Source organism: Aptenodytes patagonicus, chromosome 5 (genome assembly GCF_965638725.1).
Source record: "Aptenodytes patagonicus chromosome 5, bAptPat1.pri.cur, whole genome shotgun sequence".
NCBI classification, from domain to species: Eukaryota; Metazoa; Chordata; class Aves; order Sphenisciformes; family Spheniscidae; genus Aptenodytes; species Aptenodytes patagonicus.
The window spans coordinates 58,597,652-58,617,280 of NC_134953.1; the positions used below are offsets into that span (position 1 = coordinate 58,597,652).

Genomic DNA, 19,629 nt, shown 5'->3' on the forward strand with positions numbered 1-19,629 from the left:
CCCAAGGAAAGGAGGAAAACTGAGCCAGCAAGCCACCCCGCACCTGAACTGGGATTTCCCACCCCAAAAATTGAAGGAAAACAGAAGGGATTCGGGTTAGTTTTGCAGCGTAGCTGCCATCGGTGCATTTTCTCTGCTGCTTCTGAGAAGGAGAAGTGAAAGGAGGCTGTTATTTCAGCGCCAGAGCAACACCACCGTGTTTGCATGTACTCACGACGAAGCCACTGCCTGGCAGAACTAGGTCATTGGAAGGGAAAGAAAGACAGCAAGCGAAGTCTGGCAGAGGGGAAGGGAGCGCGGGCAGAGGGGAGGGGGCCAGGGCAGAGCAGCCCGTGCCCGTGTTGGCCCTGCACCCAGGTACACCACCGCCCCCCTAACATGTCCGCTGGCTGTGGGTTGGTGGTTCACCTGCAACTTCAGCTCTTTGCTGTCTGTCCTAGTTGGCCACTTTCTCCACCCAGAACTGCAAATGTTTTTCCAGCCGATAACCTGTTTCCCATCTCTGCACGTCCCCGGGAGCCGTGGGCACAGTGCCGGGCACAGCGGGATGCAGCCACCACAGCAAAGGCACACGTAAACGATGAATAGAGGTAAATTCACTGGAAAAGATAAATTGGTATCAGCACCGCCAAGAAGTTTTCACTAATGGTTAAAACCCTGGCAAGGCGCTGGGAGAAACACCCTGGTCGGCGTTGCAGCTGGTAGGCATGGGGATGTCCCCGCTCCCAGCAAGGCAGGCACCGAGCACAGCCAGTGTTAATGTCAGCTGCCAAGCCCAGGGTCAGCTGAGGTTGAAGCCCCCTTCCACCTGGACAGGAGTCGTTTGCATGAAAGTGGGTTGGTAATCGCAGCTCCCATGAAGTGCTGGGTGGGAAGGCAGGCACGGGATGGGGGATCTGCACTTTCACGTGGCTTCAATTTGGAGCCAGCGAGTCTGGGCAAAGCCTGCGGAGACCCACATGGTGCTACAGCAGGAACCGCTGGCTCCCCCGGCATCACCTGCAGCGAGGGTGGCCTGGGGGAAGTCTCCAGTGGCACAGGATCCCTGTTGTCCCCTCGTCCCCGCCACCGCCTGCCGGCAGGATGTTTTTTTACTGGAAAGTCAGTTGTTTTGGGTCAGGCCAGGACATGAAAGCAGCCTGCAAGCCGGCCCCGGTGCCGCCCCGTGCCGGGCGAAGGCTACACTGCCGGCCGCGGCCATCGCCTTCCTGTCTGCACCGCCTTCCTGTCGCCGCTGCCACCGGCACCGGCCCCGCTCTGCCGCCGGCTGCCGCTCAGGAAGGCGAAGGTCTCGCAGCTGGCATGATGGAGCGGGCGGCCGTGCCCTCTGGCCGCAGAAACCCTTCTTTTCCCGTTTGTAAGACAAGGGCTCCGTGTGTCCGCTGGGTTTCGGCCATGGGAGGGTTCAGTTTTACTGTACCTCCGGTGCCAGCCAGGTCCCAGCCGAGCACAGCAAGCGCAGCTGCTTTCGCCTGCGGTTGAGATCCTGCCCACGCCGACCTGTTAAAAAAAGCAGCACGAAGAGCCGCAGGCAGGGTCATGCTTTCATTTATTCACTTCATATAAAAATCTCTTAAGAATGCATCTGAACACAATATATAATACTATAACATACATTGTGTGAAACTCTTGGAAACAATAAAATAACCACCTGGAACAATGCAGTGTTCAACAGACATACAAACCCATTGATCATGCACAACTGTGCTATTTTCATTAACTAGTTAGTCACAAGTTGGACCAAAAGCTTGAAACATATTTTACAAACTGAGATTGACACCGCTCACGATGCCGGACAAGCTTTGTCAGAAGAAGTTTCACAGCACAATTATTACATCAGTTCACATTTTTGTCATAGAAATTCACATTGGGTTGTTCAGAAATTGGAACGTGACATTTAAAAGCCGGCCCGTTCACGGGGGTTTCTTTTTTTCGGTTCCCCCCCTCTAGGTTTTCTGCACTTCCAACCGCTCGCCCACTGCCCTGGGGTCCAGTCCCACTCCGCTCGCCATGAAGACGAACCCCCCGCGGGCGGCTGCCACCCAAATGCCCTTCCTGGGTTGTGTCTGTCTCTTCAGCTATGTTCAGGTTCTTGTATTTTATGCAATACAAAAGGTTACAAGAAAAAAAGGCAACTCTTATTCCGAGTTTTCTACACAATTAACATCGCCGCCGACAGGCAATGTTAATTCATATAAATTAATAACTTACAAAACATTACAGTATATACATTACGTAATAAATACACTGTTATAAACAGTAATGGAGGTGTTAGAGCTCAAGGCAGTGCAGGAGGACGGTGGACCTAAACCTAGGAAACGTGAACGATAGGCGAGAGAAACACAAATATCCGAGCGTGCAACTTCCACTGAGCCAAGGAGCTGCCGAGGGGGAATGCGCGTCACACGCTGCCTTATCACGCTTACTTATATATGTACTGCGCTGTGCCATGGGAACAAACTACCCTCCATCCTGCGCATGACAAAAATAAAACCCCGTTGAGGAAAAAATACTGTCATTCCTAGCAAGCGAACAGAGATGGTGCACGATGGCATGAAGTGACTTTAAATGGGTCGCCTGGGATATTAAGACGACTATTAAAGGTGCAGTAATGCAAAACAGAGGGTTTCCCTTCTATTTAGTTTGTAAAAGTGATTAACTGCAATAAAGTGACAGGTATTGCCCACGAAAAAAGGAAGACTGCTTCTTGTAACAGGAAGAATCAAAAAAGTATCCGTCAATTTTGAAACACTTTGTGTCACTTTTTATACTAAACTCCGTGTATTTAATTAATAGACTCTTGAAAAGACATGAAAGTGTTTACAAAGAAGGCACACAGGTCTGCAGACAGGTGGTCAGGTGGACAGGTTTTATATGGAGAGTTATTAATCAGTAGTTTCTATCAGTCTAACTGGTATAAATTCCAAAACTAACAGTATAAAATCTCTCAGTTGTGTGTCATTTACTCTTCAGTCATGACCCAAGCCAGCTCCAGGACAACATGATGCTCTTAGCTGACAAGGCTTAAACCACAATGTAAATCACCTGTTAATTTCCTGAGCAATCATTCACTACACGATCTTTAACCCTGACTCCAATCTCAAGTAGCTGGGAAGATCTTTCAGCCAATGTTAGACACAGGCTTCAGACCCAGGCTGCAGGCTAGTCCGTGAGACTGCTTGCATGCTCTTTAAGTGTTTAAAATCCACTCACACAGGTACAGGACATTATGTGTCGACAGGAGACGTATCTTCTGTCACAATTTCTATGTTCGCCTCCCTCTGTGAATCCTCTTCCCCTGGGTCGGCCACGCAGAGTGTCTTTGTATTGCTGAAGTAGCGGATGCTCTCGCCGTCCTTCTCCGGTCCATCTGAATCCTCCTCCTCCAGCGTCAGTTCAAACTGGAACTTCTCCATCAGGCTCTGACAGTCCCTGCCCCGCTCCTCCAGCGGAGGAGATGGGCTCTGAGGTATCATGCTCTGGTACCAGTTCCTGTTGTCCTCCAGAGTATCCAGGATGTCCTGGGCATCGGGCTGCACCAGGTCAGCCCACGTCTCCCAGAGCGGATGGACGATGTAGTCAATGAATCCCACCTGAGAAACACAGGAACATGCACTCTTAGGGGAAGGGAATGGCTAGGAGCAGACGGGCATCTAAAAAGTTCAAATGCTGTTAATGCATGATTTTTACAAGCAAAATACCTGTCCCAGAGCAAGTCCCCAAACCAGCACGGTCTAATTGCAGACATAATCATCCGATACCCAAAGCTGCACCTACAATGTTGGACTAGCTTGACATCTTGTCCAAAATCAAACCTTGGACGAAAGTTTAACTAAAAGCAGGAGCCACTGGGAAACTCAGCAACGGAGCTGCCAATCCCATCTCTGGCTGCATGCGTGATTTTAAATATCCCTGTAGATGTCTGTTCCTGACTAGCGGCTCAATCCCTGCCCTGCAGAAGTCGGGGTAAGCCATCACTTTGAAGAGAGAACATCCCACTGAGGGATGCCTCTTACCAGCTGTTAGTGCAGAAAGACATTGCAGACCATCATTGCCTCTACCCTAAGCATTGAGAAAGTTTGCTGCGTCTCAGATAGGATTCCCTGGTGACTGCGGACAAGGCTGGTGCATTTATGGCAATGCTGCCGCTACCCCACGGTATGCATGTGGCTGGCAGCTGTGAAAATGCCGGTGCTCCCAGCGCGAGCAGCCATCCTAACGCCGAATGTCACTGCTTTTATGGACTGAAGTTTGACCCTTAGGTGTATTTTACTATGGTGTGTAGTTTGTACCTATTCTGAACTGTTTCATGGTCTTGCGCCTTTAAACATTTCAGCATTTCTCCTCTACTCTGCCAAAGCAGCCACTGTGTTTCTCTGCGGAGCCAACCCTGGTAGAGATTTCCTTTCCTTTCATTTTGTTTTGGAAAGAGTGCAGAAAGCAGGTCAGCTCATCCCAAGAAGTAATCCTCCCGCACGAAGGCGGACAGACCACTGTTGCCTGACTCCCATGGAGTGATGTGCCAGCGGTGGAAACAGTGAGGGTTGTGGCCGAGTCCGTCAGTCCTTCCGCCGGTTGGCGCATAAGCTCTGAGCTAAATCATTTTTCAATTGTCTGACTAAGAGGACGTACGTCCAGGATGGAGAAAACTGAATGGCCATAAAGAGGATTGAAATTCTTCCGTCTTGGCAGAATGTGTCACTTCTCTCCTCGCTCCACTGGACAACATTTCTGTGCAGCAGGAAAATGGCTCTCAAAGGGGCCAGACTCAACGTGCAGATGTTTGCTTTGGAAATCACACATGCCTCCTTCAGACACAACAGGATGTCAATAGAACCATTAACATTCAATTGTAACATACTGTTGAGGCAGCTTAAACAAAAAGGTGATGAAAATTTCCTGCAGCACATGTTCCGGAGCACTTTTAAAGTGAAAAAAAAGTTCTGTATGGTTAGCTGATGGCTTCGACACCACCCAAAACGCTCAAGGGCTATACAGCACCAATGGCTAGAGATCGGTCACTTTGTAACCAGGTCATTGTTTCTTTAAACAAACATCCCAAATCATGGAACAGCTGGCCAGATGGCTGAGCACTGATCTTAAAATATTTTGATGTAAAGAGGTACCATCTAGAGCTTTGAAATACTTGCATACTATTTTCCCATCAGTTCCTTGTTTCACTCCAGAACACACATGCCACCTCCCTTTCTCCTTTGCCACTAGTTGGGATTTCAATGGTAGCCATTTCGTGCAATTCCTGTTCTTTTTACATAGCAAAAATGCCATTTTGAAACCTCTGTGAAGTGCATATGTGAAACAAAAAATTAATCGGAGCTCACATGCAGAGCACATGGGCATTTTCTGGCCAAGCCTGGCCGAAGGATTCATTTCTTGTTAGGCTAACAAATAAGACAGATTTTTCCAACAAAATCACCATGCGGTTGAGTGAATAATTTTGAAACCACTTGGCTTAGCCCTAGAGGACATTTGGAAATAATTATCATCAATTTTGTTACTTATTCAAGCTGAAAAACCTCGATGATGACTTGCTCGAGTCATTTAAAAACAACAACCAAGACACCATTATGTAAAGATTGGAATATGTTTAGGCAAACATAAATTACCGGCTTCATTACAGACTAACTGGCTGAAATTTTACAGCCTGTGCTACACAGGTCAGAACAAAATCTGACCTTGAAACCATTTAATCTATGAATCAGAACTAGGGATGAGCCAGTTAATCTCAAAAAACAAGACACATCCAGCTCCTTTTAAGGTTTGTATTGACATAAATAAATATTGCTTTGACTTCACCCGGCACACAGCAGCTCCATCAGATCTCTAAGTTAACCGGCCAGATGAGGCACTGCAAAGCTGTTCTGCATGAGGCTGAATAACGGCTGACCTCCAGACTTCTCCAGTGTCCTGAAGTGGATCTCAGCTGGGAGAAGCTCCTAACGCTGCAGTTCAATGGGGCTGGCTTTGCTATAAATGTCTAACACGGGGTACGACATCAGTAGGTTTAGGAGGTGCTAATTAAGGAGGCTGGAGGGCGTGAAGGGAGAAGAGACCTGGCAGAAGGGGAGATCAGAATTGCTCTTTTCAAGCCTGGGGAACAACAAAAGGAAACCAACTCACTCTGGAAACTGGGACGCAAACAGGGCAAGATGAACACACATTTGGAAATGAGGAGACACCACAGGGTACATAAAGGAGTCTCAACAGCCTCGCCAGTCTATATGAGCTTCAGGTACAGCTGGATATCAGGGTCAATCAGAACCAACCCTCTGAACAGCTGTCTGTTTGTCTAATCGTGCTAGAGAAAGCAGATGAATTTTGTGTCCGCTTTAAAAATACAAGCTTAGGCAGTACAAAAATGCAGCTCACGGCCAATTACCTGTGATTTTTCTACTGACGCTGTGTGTTTGTCACACATTGGACTGATTTCCATCCCTCTTTCTCGCTCTTTGTCTCCTTGCTGGAAGAACTCCTCCATGATCCTGTCCGTCCACTGCCGGTACAGCTCCAGAGACTTTGTGGGATTACTCAAGTCCGCACAATGTACCATATTTCGGAGAACCTGCAATTACATTAATCAGAAAACTCATAAAAACAAATGGAAAAAGAGGACGGTTTCAAGCTGTATCTGCTTGCTTAATTCAGAACATTTAACCACAAGACTCTTTGATTATGCAACAGCCTATAAAAATATTAACATCGTAACATCTCCATATAGGAGACTAGCTGCTACAGTCCGCTTCAAAAGTAAAACGTGCTATACGTTTTTCAGACAACTCAATACTTACACGGGGTGCAGTTGTGGCAATGTTAATTACATCATATACGTTTGGTTTTGAATGTGTGCTCTCAGATGGTTAAATGCTCCTACTTTATTAATCCCTTCCACACACACACAAAAATGTGCCTGACTAACTGTGGCCGCAACGATTTAGGCAGCAAGAGTGACCTGTTTTAACATCAGCAGTCTTAAATAAAAATGTAAGGAGAGTTTTCCCATGAGTCTGTTCTTAAGAAGCTGGCCATCAAAGTGGAGAGAAGATCAGGATGTATCTTGTCCTACTAACTACGTAACCCTGTTCCAGTACTGCTTTGTCATTTCTGTAAATCAAGGATTAGATTATATAGGCAACAGATTGTACATCACTAATTTCAGCTCAGTGTAAGAGTTGCTTTAGATATGGAGTTACAAATTAAGTTCTTGCAATCTCACAGTGCTGTAGTAATCTTGCTATACTTTTTTGACAGGAGAAACAAATGGGAGAAAGCAGCAAGAAAATTCAGGAGCCCTCAAAAACCCAGCCTTATAGATTAACTTCAGAAGAATGTACATGTTTGCAGTTCCATGCTCTAAGTGTTAAAACCATAATCCCCTTTACCTAAAAGATATGGGACCACCTCGTACCTTTTTGTGGTGCAGAAGAAAAGAAAATGATTGCTGAATATTTAGGTCAGTAGCTTCTATATACAGTCCATTTAAAAGCCACAGTAAAAACAGGAGCATGGTTTCTTCAATCCCAAACAAAATACACAAAATCCAGGAAATTTGGCAGACGTACCTGTATTCTGTCTGTGTAGTTGTCCAGAAGGAGGACTCCTGAACTGGTCACTTTCTTAGTTTCCACCATAGTCTTCAGATCAGCTAAGAGACTCATATGCTTGGACATATCTGTTGCCAATACCTTTACAGAAGTGAAAACACAATCTCAGTACGGGCAACCATACAAAGAAGCCAGTTTTTTGTTTAAGAAGAGGAGCAGGGTGTGCATAGTTCATACCATGTCGATCACCATCTTCCTGAGCGTCTGACGCTGTTTCTTGGTCAGGTTCTGGAAGATGTCACAGTGCTCCTCTTGAAGCAGTTTGAAGCCCACAGCGAGATGGTGGTTCTCCAAGACAGATTCGTCGTTGTACATGAGGGCTAGTTCAGAATCTAGCAAAGCAACATAAATATGTGACTCCAGCATGTGAAATGTGTGATTTCAAACAGCAAACACTTGTCCTGGGTACTGAAATATTTATCTGTATGCAGTAAATCGGGAAAAGTTTTCTTATTTTGCTTCATGTGTGCCAAGAGCATGCGGTTTTCTAATCTGAGCACATATGTATATAATATAAACAGCCCTTTGCTCAGTTCTAATGAACAAAATAGTACTTGGTTGACTTAGTTACGGGCTTCAGAATCACTGACAACAGAAAGCATGAATCCTGCAAATGCACTTTCCAAAAAAGAACAATACCCATATTTTGGAATCAAGATACATGCTTAGCCTGTTGCAGAACACAATATGAACCACAGTATTTAGCTTTATTGTTGTCAATAGCAATAGCATTATTTATCTTATATTAATGATAAAATTTGCACTCAGGACTGGAAGAATTATTATGCGTTAGCAAGTAGTAATATTCACAAGATTCAAGGGCACTTGCAAATTGCACTACAATAGCTTCCTTTGTTGGGAATTTCATTTTAATTACTGCTTTATTTCAGAACATCTAACTAGTTTACTGCACAATATTTTGAGAATGCAATGCAGTCTAAAAGTCGTAATTTGTGACCTCGCTGTAATGGAAAATGCATTTCCATTAGTTTCCAAGTTTGCAGATGAAATTATTATTGTATTTGAAACAAAACTCACTTGTATTAATAAGAAATTGATTGGAGACACCGGGGTGATCCACATCATGAATTGCAGCTGCAAAAATTGCAGCAAGGATTTCCAAATCAGTGAAGACAGCCTAGGAGGGAAAAAAGGAATTTGTCAGAAAAGTCCTTATGCTTTATCCCTCAACAGTTTGTGAGGCTGATTTTGAGAAACAAATTGTGCTTTTTAAATTAGTTTTCTGAGAACAAGACATTTACTCAGAAGAAAGGTCTACAAGCAGCATGTGCTCTTTAAGATGAAACAGAGATTCCAGGCAAAGCTGCTGCTGAAATTTCTTAATGGTGATGTCCCTGGCAGTAAACTGAGCACTCAGAAGAGCAGGCAGCACACTGCTTTTTGCAAGTCTGAGTGCTACTGGGGATTGACTCAGCTTAAGGTTTTTCTTCTGTGTTCACATAGGTAGTGTGATGTTTTTAAGCCGCCATCCCACATTAAAACACGACGATTGCCCAACACAAAGCACTTAGCTCAAACTAGGTAACTCACATCCAGCGCAGGAGTAGAGAGCAGAACATGTGTGGACTGGGCAACATCAGCAGCATGGAGGCTGTTGTGGTAAGCTACGTCCGAATGGTAGTGGTCTTCTAGTGTCATCATGTACGTTACAAAAGTGTCAGATGAGATCTTGAATGTTTTTAGTAGATCTCGCTCCTGTATAATAAATGGTACAAGCATACATGCATTTATCAAATAAGGATGTCATACTGTAGAAGACGACAAAACAGAAAGCAATTAGAAACTAAAATAGTGTTGTAAAAGAACAGCAAATTTGATCAGAAAATCACGAACCTGAAATATAGCGTACATAATACAGGTGAGTGGCCTGTTGTGGGAATACCTTGCAACATTAAATATGTTGAGACCCCACTTATTCAGATCTTCCAGTTCCTTTTGAAAGGACAAAAAGAGAACGGTTACAATATTTTTCAAGACAATTCTGCATTTATCACTTGCACGACATCTTTTGCATTTTCCAAAAGTTTAAAAAGATGCAAATTCAATCTTCATTATGGTAATTATGTAAGTGCATGAACACACGTACTTAATAAAGTACATGAACACAGAGTAACTGTGAAGGGCTGATGCCAAAGCACTTGTACAATGAGACGACATTTTTCTGTGTGGCAGGGGAATTATTTATGATGTGTGTTTGCAGGTAGCAAGAAGAAATGCCCCGACAGAGACAAAGGCCCCATAGCCAGTTCGCTGGACATAGTGTTGTTATACATTCCTGTGTTTGATAATTGCTCTCCTCAGCCTTCATCACTTTTTTTTATTATTTTAGGGATATTTTCAAGGAATTTATGAACATAGAATATGCTGTTAGGGCCTGGTACCATTAATTACAGCATTTGTAATGGCCACATCACTTCAGGGCTACTGATTCCAGTTTTACAAGGGGGGGCAGTCCATCCAGCCAGTCCCTCCCCAGCTTCCAGGTAATACCGATTCTCCCAGAACTGCAAGAATCTGTCATACCTTGGCCAGATGGTCTTCCTTTTCTGTTTTCACACCAAATCGTGAAATGCTGGTGTTATTTAAGCTTGAACTATGCATTAATTTTTTCACTCCACTGATCTGTGTCATGAGCTGCTGTTTTTTCTTTTTCTCTCTGTCTTTCTGGGTGGGAGAAGGAATCTCCACATCATTCTGCTTGTCTGTAACAAATAAAGGTGAAATGAGTCAACATTGTTTGCAATGCAAGCACCCATCACACCCCCCCAAAATCAACCCTTAGCTTTGCTGATTAAGTGGCTCTGCACACCAGTTCAAACCCACGTGTTTCTGCTGGAGACGTCTAATTTTGGGACTGAACTGAACCAAAATCAAACCAAAACAGCCACATAACCTCTGTTTGCCCTCTGCAAGACCGAACCTTCCCACTGAGCCTTGCTGGGACATGAAGCGCCAGGCTGCTTTCGTTGTAGCCTTTTTCAAGCCGCATCACTTGGGGACACAGCACGTGCCCAGGAGCTAGCTCTCCATGCCTGAAAGGCACCAGGTTCTGCTTACGGCTAGATCTCAATTAATTTTTATTACCTATTTTCAGGAAAATACAATATATACTCAAACAACACATTTTTCCTCAATAAAGTACGTTTTCACACTCACTCTATTGATACTTACTAGGGCCAAACCTATCTCTGTACCCCCTGCTCTTAAAACACCAACCCAATAACAAATTGGTGTCACTGATTTATTAAAGGTTTGCCCTTTACAAAAACGTATAGAATAACATACAATGCACTGGCCATATTTCTATTGTCATGTTCAGAGATAGTAACAATATTAGTGCACATTAAGTAGGCACCTAGTGGGGCACAAACTGGGCTGTGGAGATGTGTTTAATAAATAAATCTATCCACATATGCTACTTACTGCCTTTACAACTGATTTATTTGCTGCATTAAAATGGTGATACAGTGGCTCACTACTTTCATACTAACCATTTTTTCATGAACTTTTAGAAAAGGCTACTATAATCTCTTTGCACCTTTGCATCTCTGAGGACCTCTGGAGGGACTAGGCATCTAGGCATTAGTTACTGTTGCCTTGGCTTAATTAAAAATCTCTGAAATAGGAACTACCAGTGTGTCTGCAACACTGCAATTAAGAAGGAAGCCATTATTCATAGCAACAGTCAAGCTGACATCAATGGGTGTTTCCCTCGTGTGTTTCTGCTGAACAACAGAAGGACTTTCCTCTATATAATCCTCTTAGCAATGACTAACACTAAGGCAGCGTAAAATGGACATTCTTGAACAGAAATCTCTAATTTGTTAAATCATGTCCCCACAGTGCTGGCAGCAGCAACACCTCTCGCCCCTCAGGAAAGGTCATGGGCTGAAAGTCCATCATGATCTTCCCCATTTACGTGACGTGGCCAACGATAAAACCACCGTTTTTCACCTTTGTCCTTCATACGGATCTAAAGCTGGCGTCCTTGCTCTCACTGACCAAATGGTCACTGCAGGACTGGCCCCTCTGCAGAGGACGTCACTTCTTGGTGCCTTCCTCAGCTCATTTAAGAAAGTCAAGAGACTGAATGAAGTCACGTGATCTGGTTTTAATATCTATAAGTTATCCCTGTCTAACAAACACTGGAGGTAAATAAATGTCCTATCCACATATTTCTTTTCTTTTTTTTTTGTTCAACTTCCTCAGTTGTAGACTCCTGTTACTTTGTGAGTTCATTTAATTTTAAACCAAATTTTAGGGGGAAAAAAGTAATTCATTAAAATGTAACAGCATGACTTCCAAAAAAAGCTTTAAGATCCTCTTAAAAGCTTTACACATTTCTTTTTAACATGAGCAATCAAGTTGCAATCTGGCCCAATCTGGAGAGCCTGCACCACTCGGCATTAACACGGCCCTAAGTGGTTGAGTGGCCCTCATACTGCCACAAAACGGTGAGGACGTCACCATTACAGAATATGTGAGAAGCAGCAAAATAGGAATGAACAAGACCATTGTTCAAGACCTGCAAAGGGAAATGCAGTTACCTGACCCAGCCTGAGTATGGGGAATAATACAGCCCCATTAGCACCAGCAGCGGCTTCAGCTAATTAGCCCCTGCCGAGATACAGACTCCACTGACTTGAGTGTATGTGTGGTTTATTAGTTTTATGTTAGGTCCACAGTATCAAGCCACATTGGGTATTTCTGCTGCAGCACATCCTGCTCCAGAGACATATGCCTACTGGCAAGAGCTGATAAACAACAAACTCCCTGAAAATGCCATGGTGGTCATGTTCCCCAGTGCGCTGTGTACGCTCCAGGCTCTCCAGCTGCAGAAGTGGCCTGCTGGCTGGCAGCTAGGCAGTCTTGCTTCTATTCCCTGTATTAATTCATGTTCTGGATGTCATGATTAAGCTGAGCGATAAGACACGGCCAGTGGATTCCCACAAAGCAGCTACAGACTTACATGGATTATTAATGATGTGATGTGTCCTAAATGCATGCAGTAGTTCCAGTTGCAACTGGCTATTGAAATCACTTTAAAATCCCTTAATGGAAATAATTGTTTGTCATACAGCGAATGTGTTCTGGGCCATCTTAACCGCAGGGCACGAGTCCCGCACGAGCTCTGGCATCCCACATACACAGCATTTGAAGCTGTTGGACTCAGAGATATGTATATGAGGGTCCTGTGCTAAGTTTCATTTTATATGCAAATGGTCACAAATTCTAAGCTGCTTGAAAACACAGAAAATTATATTTTTCATAACAAATATATTTTGTTAACACAGAGGATTAATTCATGTCAGTAGTCCTATGAGTTCCAACAAAACTAATGAAATGCAAAGTATTCTCTTTACTCTTTATTCTGACTTCCAGTGCAAAATGAGCAAATACACACAAAGTAATATATAAAATGTCTGGGCTGAACCTACTTGTCTGAACACCTGTTTCTGAAGGGTGAAGATGCAGCTGTAAGACGGAGTAGTTGCAAAGATGAGAGTATGCAGCTGGGCTTGTGTGACTTTGTCCTTTCCATAAGGTCAACACAAAAATCAAGTATTGCATAATGCAGCTACCAATAACTTAATTCAATGTGAACAGAAAAATCTTTTGATTTGGCGAAGGAATTCTTCTGTGGATAGACTTACTCAAACACTGTATTATTTTCCTCCCCACATCCATTTTGAAAGTGAAAAATCAAAACATTTAAATACTGCTCTGTCCCAAAGGAAAACCGGGCACAAGCATTGACTGGTGGGTGTTAGGCTGCCATTAATCGTTATCTTTGAGTCACCCAAAAGCTTGGCATGCGAAGCCTTACCCAGGAAAGTGTTGGAAATGTACTCGGACACCTGGTTGCCAGAGCGGCTCATCTCGGAGAGGTGTGTCAGCTCCCGGTTCAGCATCCTCTTGAACTGGGAGGAGAAGAGCACATACACAAAGATGGCATTTTTCTGAATGCTCTTCCAAACTAATACAGCTCTAACTGTTTCACAAGCAAGTCCACAAACAAGATGTTAAAAGCAAAATTCTGGAGATATTTGGAACAGTCAGCAACATATGGTTTCATTTAGATACTGTTCAGCATCATCATGACTACATATTTCTTTTCAGTACACTAAACTACAAAATTCATTTCCTCCAAAGATGCATATTAGTTTTTACTGTAACAGAAGATAACGTTGCAGGTAATCTCTCTGAAAGATCAAATTCTTGTATTGGTTTTAAATTCCACATCCTATAACCTTCTTTTGTTCTGAATTTTGTAAGTTTGCTCCATTTTGAATTATGCAAGTAGAAGACAATTGCATATGTTCAGAACAGAACAGAGGAGAAATATGCTATAAATCTGAAGATCTGCTTGGATCATTACAGTAAAATGTAGGATTCAAGCATTTGTTCACCCAGATATACACGCTATGATCCTCCTAATTTTCTAATCACACATTTTCATTGCTGCATCATTTTATCTCACAACAGTGAATTCCCAAAGGGGGAAAAAATATGCACATACATGTACGCCGCATGCACAGTACACACATATGTTTATCTCTTGCCATACAGTACACATAAATAACCATTTAAAAAGCATGTTTTCCTTATAGAGGTTTTATCCAAGCAATACAGCACAAAAACCGAGTCATTTACAATCCTTCAGGATTTAAACCCACCTTAATATAACCCCAAGATACAGATAACAAATAGTTTGCTTCAGGCATTTTGGAAAACTCCACGCCACCGTCCACAAATCCTCACGGAGAAATCGCCGGTCAGACAGGAGAGCTCCTCGGGCACACGGACACCCCCCTTCCCCAGTCAATAAAAAAAATCAGCGTTCATCAAAGCCAGAGATCCCCCAAAGCCCGGCAGTTGCTAATCCCAGACAAAGCCAAGCTTGGCATAGCATCTTTGCAGAGGGCTGAACATGGGTGTATTTGCTCGCAGGAGAGAATAATGAAATCAGGGATTGCACGAAGAAACGAGAACTAATCCAAATGTATTCAGCTGGATGGCTGGAGGCACTTATGAATTATGAATCGTCCTGGTTGCTTAGTTGGCTGAAGGGGGTCCCCACTCCACATTAGCCTTGCTCAGCTGAACTGTATGACAAAAAAATGATGCTGGTTTCTAAGGGGTTGCCAGCTTTAGTAACACAGCCATCTTTTTATAAGGAAGATTAAAATGGAGGAAGCTCTGTGCATATTTAAATAAGTCAAAAGTAGGCAGTAGTCTCTTCTCCATTTCTGCTTTTTAAAAATCCTCTTCATTACAGAGACTGAGGATTTTCAAAGCAAGTATTCATGTATGGATTTTTAAAAGCACAATTTTTCACATTTTCAGTGTGATCACAATTTTTTTTCCCCTACACGGTAAAGGGCAAAATGTAGCAATGTAGCAAAATGTACTTTTACAAACTGGCAATATTTTTCAGGTAAAAGGTATAAACTAATAATAAACTTAAATCTGTAATGTCAGTCTGCAATCACGATATAAGATTTTAATAAATTCTTTCTTACAAGAATATATTCACAATCAAAATTTCAAGATTTAATCATTACTTTAATTTTTATTTTAAAGTGAAATGTAATCACTTTATTAGGAAGCTGTAGCTGTCCTTTTAGCATCAAATCAAAAGCAAAGCACATTGTACTGTGTATGCGATACAGATCACAGCAAGGAACCACCACTGATGTGCAGCACTCACACTGCTTTAGGACGTCCTTGGTGATTGCTGGCTGTAATACGCCACATGACAGCGGCCAGGATTCCTAAAATAAAAGTGCAATCTTTGGTCTAAAATTATTTCCTTTCTCCGACTGCCTTGATTAAACGTTATCTCTTGACATGACGTCACGAGGCTTCCTCGTGTGCTGTGGGACATGCAGGGCAGGGGGGACAGCCTGTGCTGCATCGCACCCCCGGCCCCTGCTGCAAGAGCTGATGGGCAGGGAGATGCAGAGCCTGCACACAGCCCATGCAGAGCCCACACAGAGCCCGCAGCTTCCTGTTTGCCCAGGCTGCCGGACCAGCACTGAGCACCACGAAAACCACGCCTCGCTGGGCAGGGACGGCTCCAGCCGCTGCTCAGCACCATCCAGATGGGACTCCCGCTCACCTTTCGGTGACAAGAACCACACAGAGCAAACGAAGTTGTGAACCCATCTTCTTCTCTCCTTAAATTCATGATTATCAGAGGTGGAAAGCTGATGCCACCTCCCTTTTACCATATGGCTATCTGTGCAGACCAAAGATGGGGTGCTATCTGCTTGTACTCTGCCGCCACCACCACCTCTGCTGTCTTCTCTTGCAGCAACCTGCCTTGCCCTGCCAGTGTGAATGTCACACAGCGAGGCCTCACTTTCCGGGTTACTCAACCAGTTCAAATACTGTCGTATGGGATACGGGCACGAGCGGGATGTGAAGGATGCAGTCTCATGGGATACAGGCAGGAGCGGGATGTGAAGGATGCCGTCTCATGGGATACGGGCAGGAGCGGGATGTGAAGGATGCCGTCTCATGGGATACGGGCAGGAGCGGGATGTGAAGGATGCCGGCTGCCCAGAAGGGCATCCCACAGTGCCGGGGCACAGGCAAGGGCTTCGGCTCATGGGGTCTCCACTAAACTTCATGCCAACCAAGAGGGACAAAAGCCTTTTTGAAACTCCTAAGAGAAACCTTAGTGATGGAGAACGAGTGGCAGCAAGAATGAAAACCAACTAAGAGAAAGCCCATGGGAGGAGAGAAGAGCTCTGACCCTATTGTTCCTCACAGTGACGTATTTTCACCGGTCACAAGCACCAGCCACCAACACATGAGCACTCCCACAGACTTACAGCGAAGCACATGCTGAAACATTTCTCTGGATCGAGGCCTTTATCTTTACAAGGAAAACACCATAATCAGATGATCACACAAACAAATTTTAAGCAACGTTGAATCAGTCGGATTTTCTATACAATCGCCCCTTTCAGGCAAATAATCCCAAGTGGTGGACAAACATTTGAAAAAAATGCCTTTACCTCACAACTGGCTTCATAAAGTACAAAGGGCAGCTGCTACCTTTTCACAGAGGCACAAAGCAATTAAATGGCCTCCACAAGGTCACCCAAGCCATCTGCAGCAGAGATGAGGACAGATAAAAAAACTTGGGATTCTTATATCTGATCTTTAAGCAGAAATCTGTCCCCTTCATCTCCTCTGACAGCCTTAATCTTGCTCACTTTTCCAGACTTTTAATCAGCAACCTTTTATAAATGCAGACAGCAGTATTACAGCTCTGCTGAAAGGACTGTTGGTGCCAAACCCAGCCGAGACACCCACAGTGCTATGAGAATACCCACACGCTTTGCAAAGTTTATTGCAATTTACCATCTGAATGATGCTGGCACTTAAGCAGGATTTACTTAATAACACGATACCCTTTTAAAAACAACACAGTTCAGCATGGACTGAGGCATGCTGATGGTGCACTCGGTAATCACAATGTCTTCACTGCTCATGGGGGGTATTTAGGATTTTTCCTGAGCTTCCCTTGATGTCAGGATGCTCTAGTGCGACACTGCTTCCTCTGAACTGCTTTGCCATTTGCCTGCGGCACCCGCGGGGAGAAAGCACGTTGCTGCCTCTCTGCACAGATCAATGCCTGATGTCATGTGCAAACCTCTGTAACGATCCCTTCGTTAAATCGATTTGACAGCAAAGGGTAAAACAAACAGATTGCATGCTAGCAATGAGAAAATACCAACTGCTCTGCCATTAAGCAAACAGAAGTGTTGCTGCTTTAAAGAGCTCGTGCATGAGCACAGCATGGCCCTCAGCTCGGCAATTACGATAATGCCTATCAGCAACATGTGGATGTGTGCTGTTATTTTCATAATTAATAATCATCTTGATGCCTTTTAAAAAGGAAATAAGCACTGATAACCTCACTGTACAGATGGGAACTGAGGCACACATAAGAATACGCATGCACACAGGTGAGGATGTACACGGGAGGGGATGCCCACCCCGACTCAAGGGGGTTTTCCCTTAAAAAGAAGCAAACTCAGGAAACAGGCTTGGGGCTCTGTTCTCTCTACCCCAAACTCCGATCACAGGACCATGCAATTAACACGTTCAACTGATGAAAAGAGTGCAGATAATGTAAATAAGATGAAGCCCCAACTGAAATTTTTAATAACCAAATGCACATGGTGATACAGCTGACCTTCCCAGCAAGTCACAGAGGTCTGAAACCATCTGGAGGGTTGTGTGAGAAAAAGCCATCGCATCATGTGGAGTTTTCCTGTTTTGCATGCTCTGAAGTAACTGCAGAAGTCATCTGAACCAAATTAAGTCTCCCAGAAATTGGATCATTCTTTGATTACCAGCAGTGACCCTTTTTTGTGTATTCTCTGGTAGAGGGAATCACAGTTTCTTTCCAGCTTTCCACTCGTGCGTGCGTGCGGTAATTTCCTTGATTACCGTCAGGAAAGTTCACTCACAGTTCCCCTCTTGACTACCCACACTGCACCCTCGCTGCTCACGTTTACTCTGCACTGGCAGTTGCACTATTTGCTTTTACTTCTTCAGCTGCAGCATGGGGCTGAGGGCTGGCCGCAGTGCAAGGCTCTACAAGGACACGACCATGGGGACCTCTGCGAGCACATGGGAGGGCAGTGGTGTAGGCACCGAGTGCATGGCAGCTCCTTCAACCACTTGGCAGCTGGTCCTTCACCCCATCCTGACCAAACACTCTGCAGGTGAAGCTTCCTTGCCTTCATTTTTGTACAGAGGAAGAAAATTTGGCCTAATTTATGATAGGATTTGCCAAATTTAGGAGCCCAAGCACGCTGGGGGCACACTGGCTCCAGAGCCACCGCATGCAATATGGGGTGGAGTCCAGGGCAGCATCCAGCCACACGTGGGAAATCTCCCCGGTGCTTCAGTGTGGAAAATCCCACCTTTCTGGCTCTTTACGGAAGAAACGACTCTTTTCCTTTCCTAGGAAGGTTAGGGAGAGCCACGCAGAGGCACACACAGTTCTTGGCCTTTCCAGCCCCACATCGGCTCCAGCGATAGTCCTGTTGTTATTCCTGTTCCTATTCCCCTTTGGAGTATGGCATCAGAGGTGTTCCTGGTGCTTTACAGGGAGAATAAAGACAGGAGGATGTATCTGCGGCTGATGTAAATCCTTTGAAGTCGATTTATACCAGCTGGGGTTCCCTGAGGCCAAGAGTCCTTATGCAAAGAGCCTGCTTAAAAAAGTTTTAGTCATTTGCAGGAGCTGAGGGCAATTTCAAGATAAAAGAGCTGCTAAGATGCTGCGGGGCTCCAGCGCGAGTACCTAGGGAGAGTGGGTCCCACCCCGCACTTTGATGGAGGAATCTCAGTGCAGATCTCCAGTGTGTAAAAATGTTTATAAACTGTTTGCGGCGACCCACCCTTCTGACGCAAACATTACATCCCTCGCTCTTCCACCGCTCCTAGAAATCCTTAGAACAAAAGGATTTGTGGCATGAGGGTTACGTTTGCCTTTGATTTCCACGCAAAGGCAGCTGGGCTGCATCCTTCTCAGCTTAATTGCGCAGGTAAATCACTTCAGTTTCAGAGGCGCAATTAAACGTTGGTGTAACTCCATTCGTTTCAACAGCTCTTCTCCTGGGAATAATTGGATGCCCAGCACCAGGAGCTAGGAATAGCTGACATTTACCTGCCCGTGTGACAGAGCGGGAACGAGAGTCCAGACAGAAATTATTTACACGCAGGAGGGAAATTACTCATGCGTGTATACGGCAACCAGGTCAAACAGCAAATGTGTAATGCTTTTGTCCGGACCTCTGGTTGCTCGAAGGAAATGCATGTGACATTCATGCGCTACTGCAGATTTTTTAAAAAATGAGATTAATCTCATTGCCTGTGTTTGAGAAGCTAGAAGAAATATTTGTAAATACCTAGCTCTCCCTTCCTGACATGGATACCTTGTTCCTGTGTTGCACAGAGA

At 44.5% G+C, this 19,629-nt stretch overlaps 1 protein-coding gene across 3 annotated transcripts in view; it reads right to left on the reverse strand.

Annotated features, from left to right (window-relative positions):
- Window positions 1-1,532: 1,532 nt before the first annotated feature.
- The window catches only part of PDE4B (phosphodiesterase 4B), a 224,137-nt gene continuing 206,040 nt past the window's right edge, over window positions 1,533-19,629 (reverse strand). For all 3 annotated transcript variants that reach the window (XM_076339990.1, XM_076339991.1, XM_076339992.1), the window contains 9 exons: window positions 13,468-13,561; window positions 10,164-10,342; window positions 9,474-9,572; window positions 9,171-9,335; window positions 8,658-8,757; window positions 7,797-7,951; window positions 7,578-7,700; window positions 6,398-6,580; window positions 1,533-3,593 (listed from right to left, as the gene is read on the reverse strand). In XM_076339990.1, coding sequence (XP_076196105.1) covers window positions 3,228-3,593; window positions 6,398-6,580; window positions 7,578-7,700; window positions 7,797-7,951; window positions 8,658-8,757; window positions 9,171-9,335; window positions 9,474-9,572; window positions 10,164-10,342; window positions 13,468-13,561 — 1,464 coding nt within the window. In that variant the 3' untranslated portion in view covers window positions 1,533-3,227. The remainder of the gene's footprint in view (window positions 3,594-6,397; window positions 6,581-7,577; window positions 7,701-7,796; window positions 7,952-8,657; window positions 8,758-9,170; window positions 9,336-9,473; window positions 9,573-10,163; window positions 10,343-13,467; window positions 13,562-19,629) is intronic.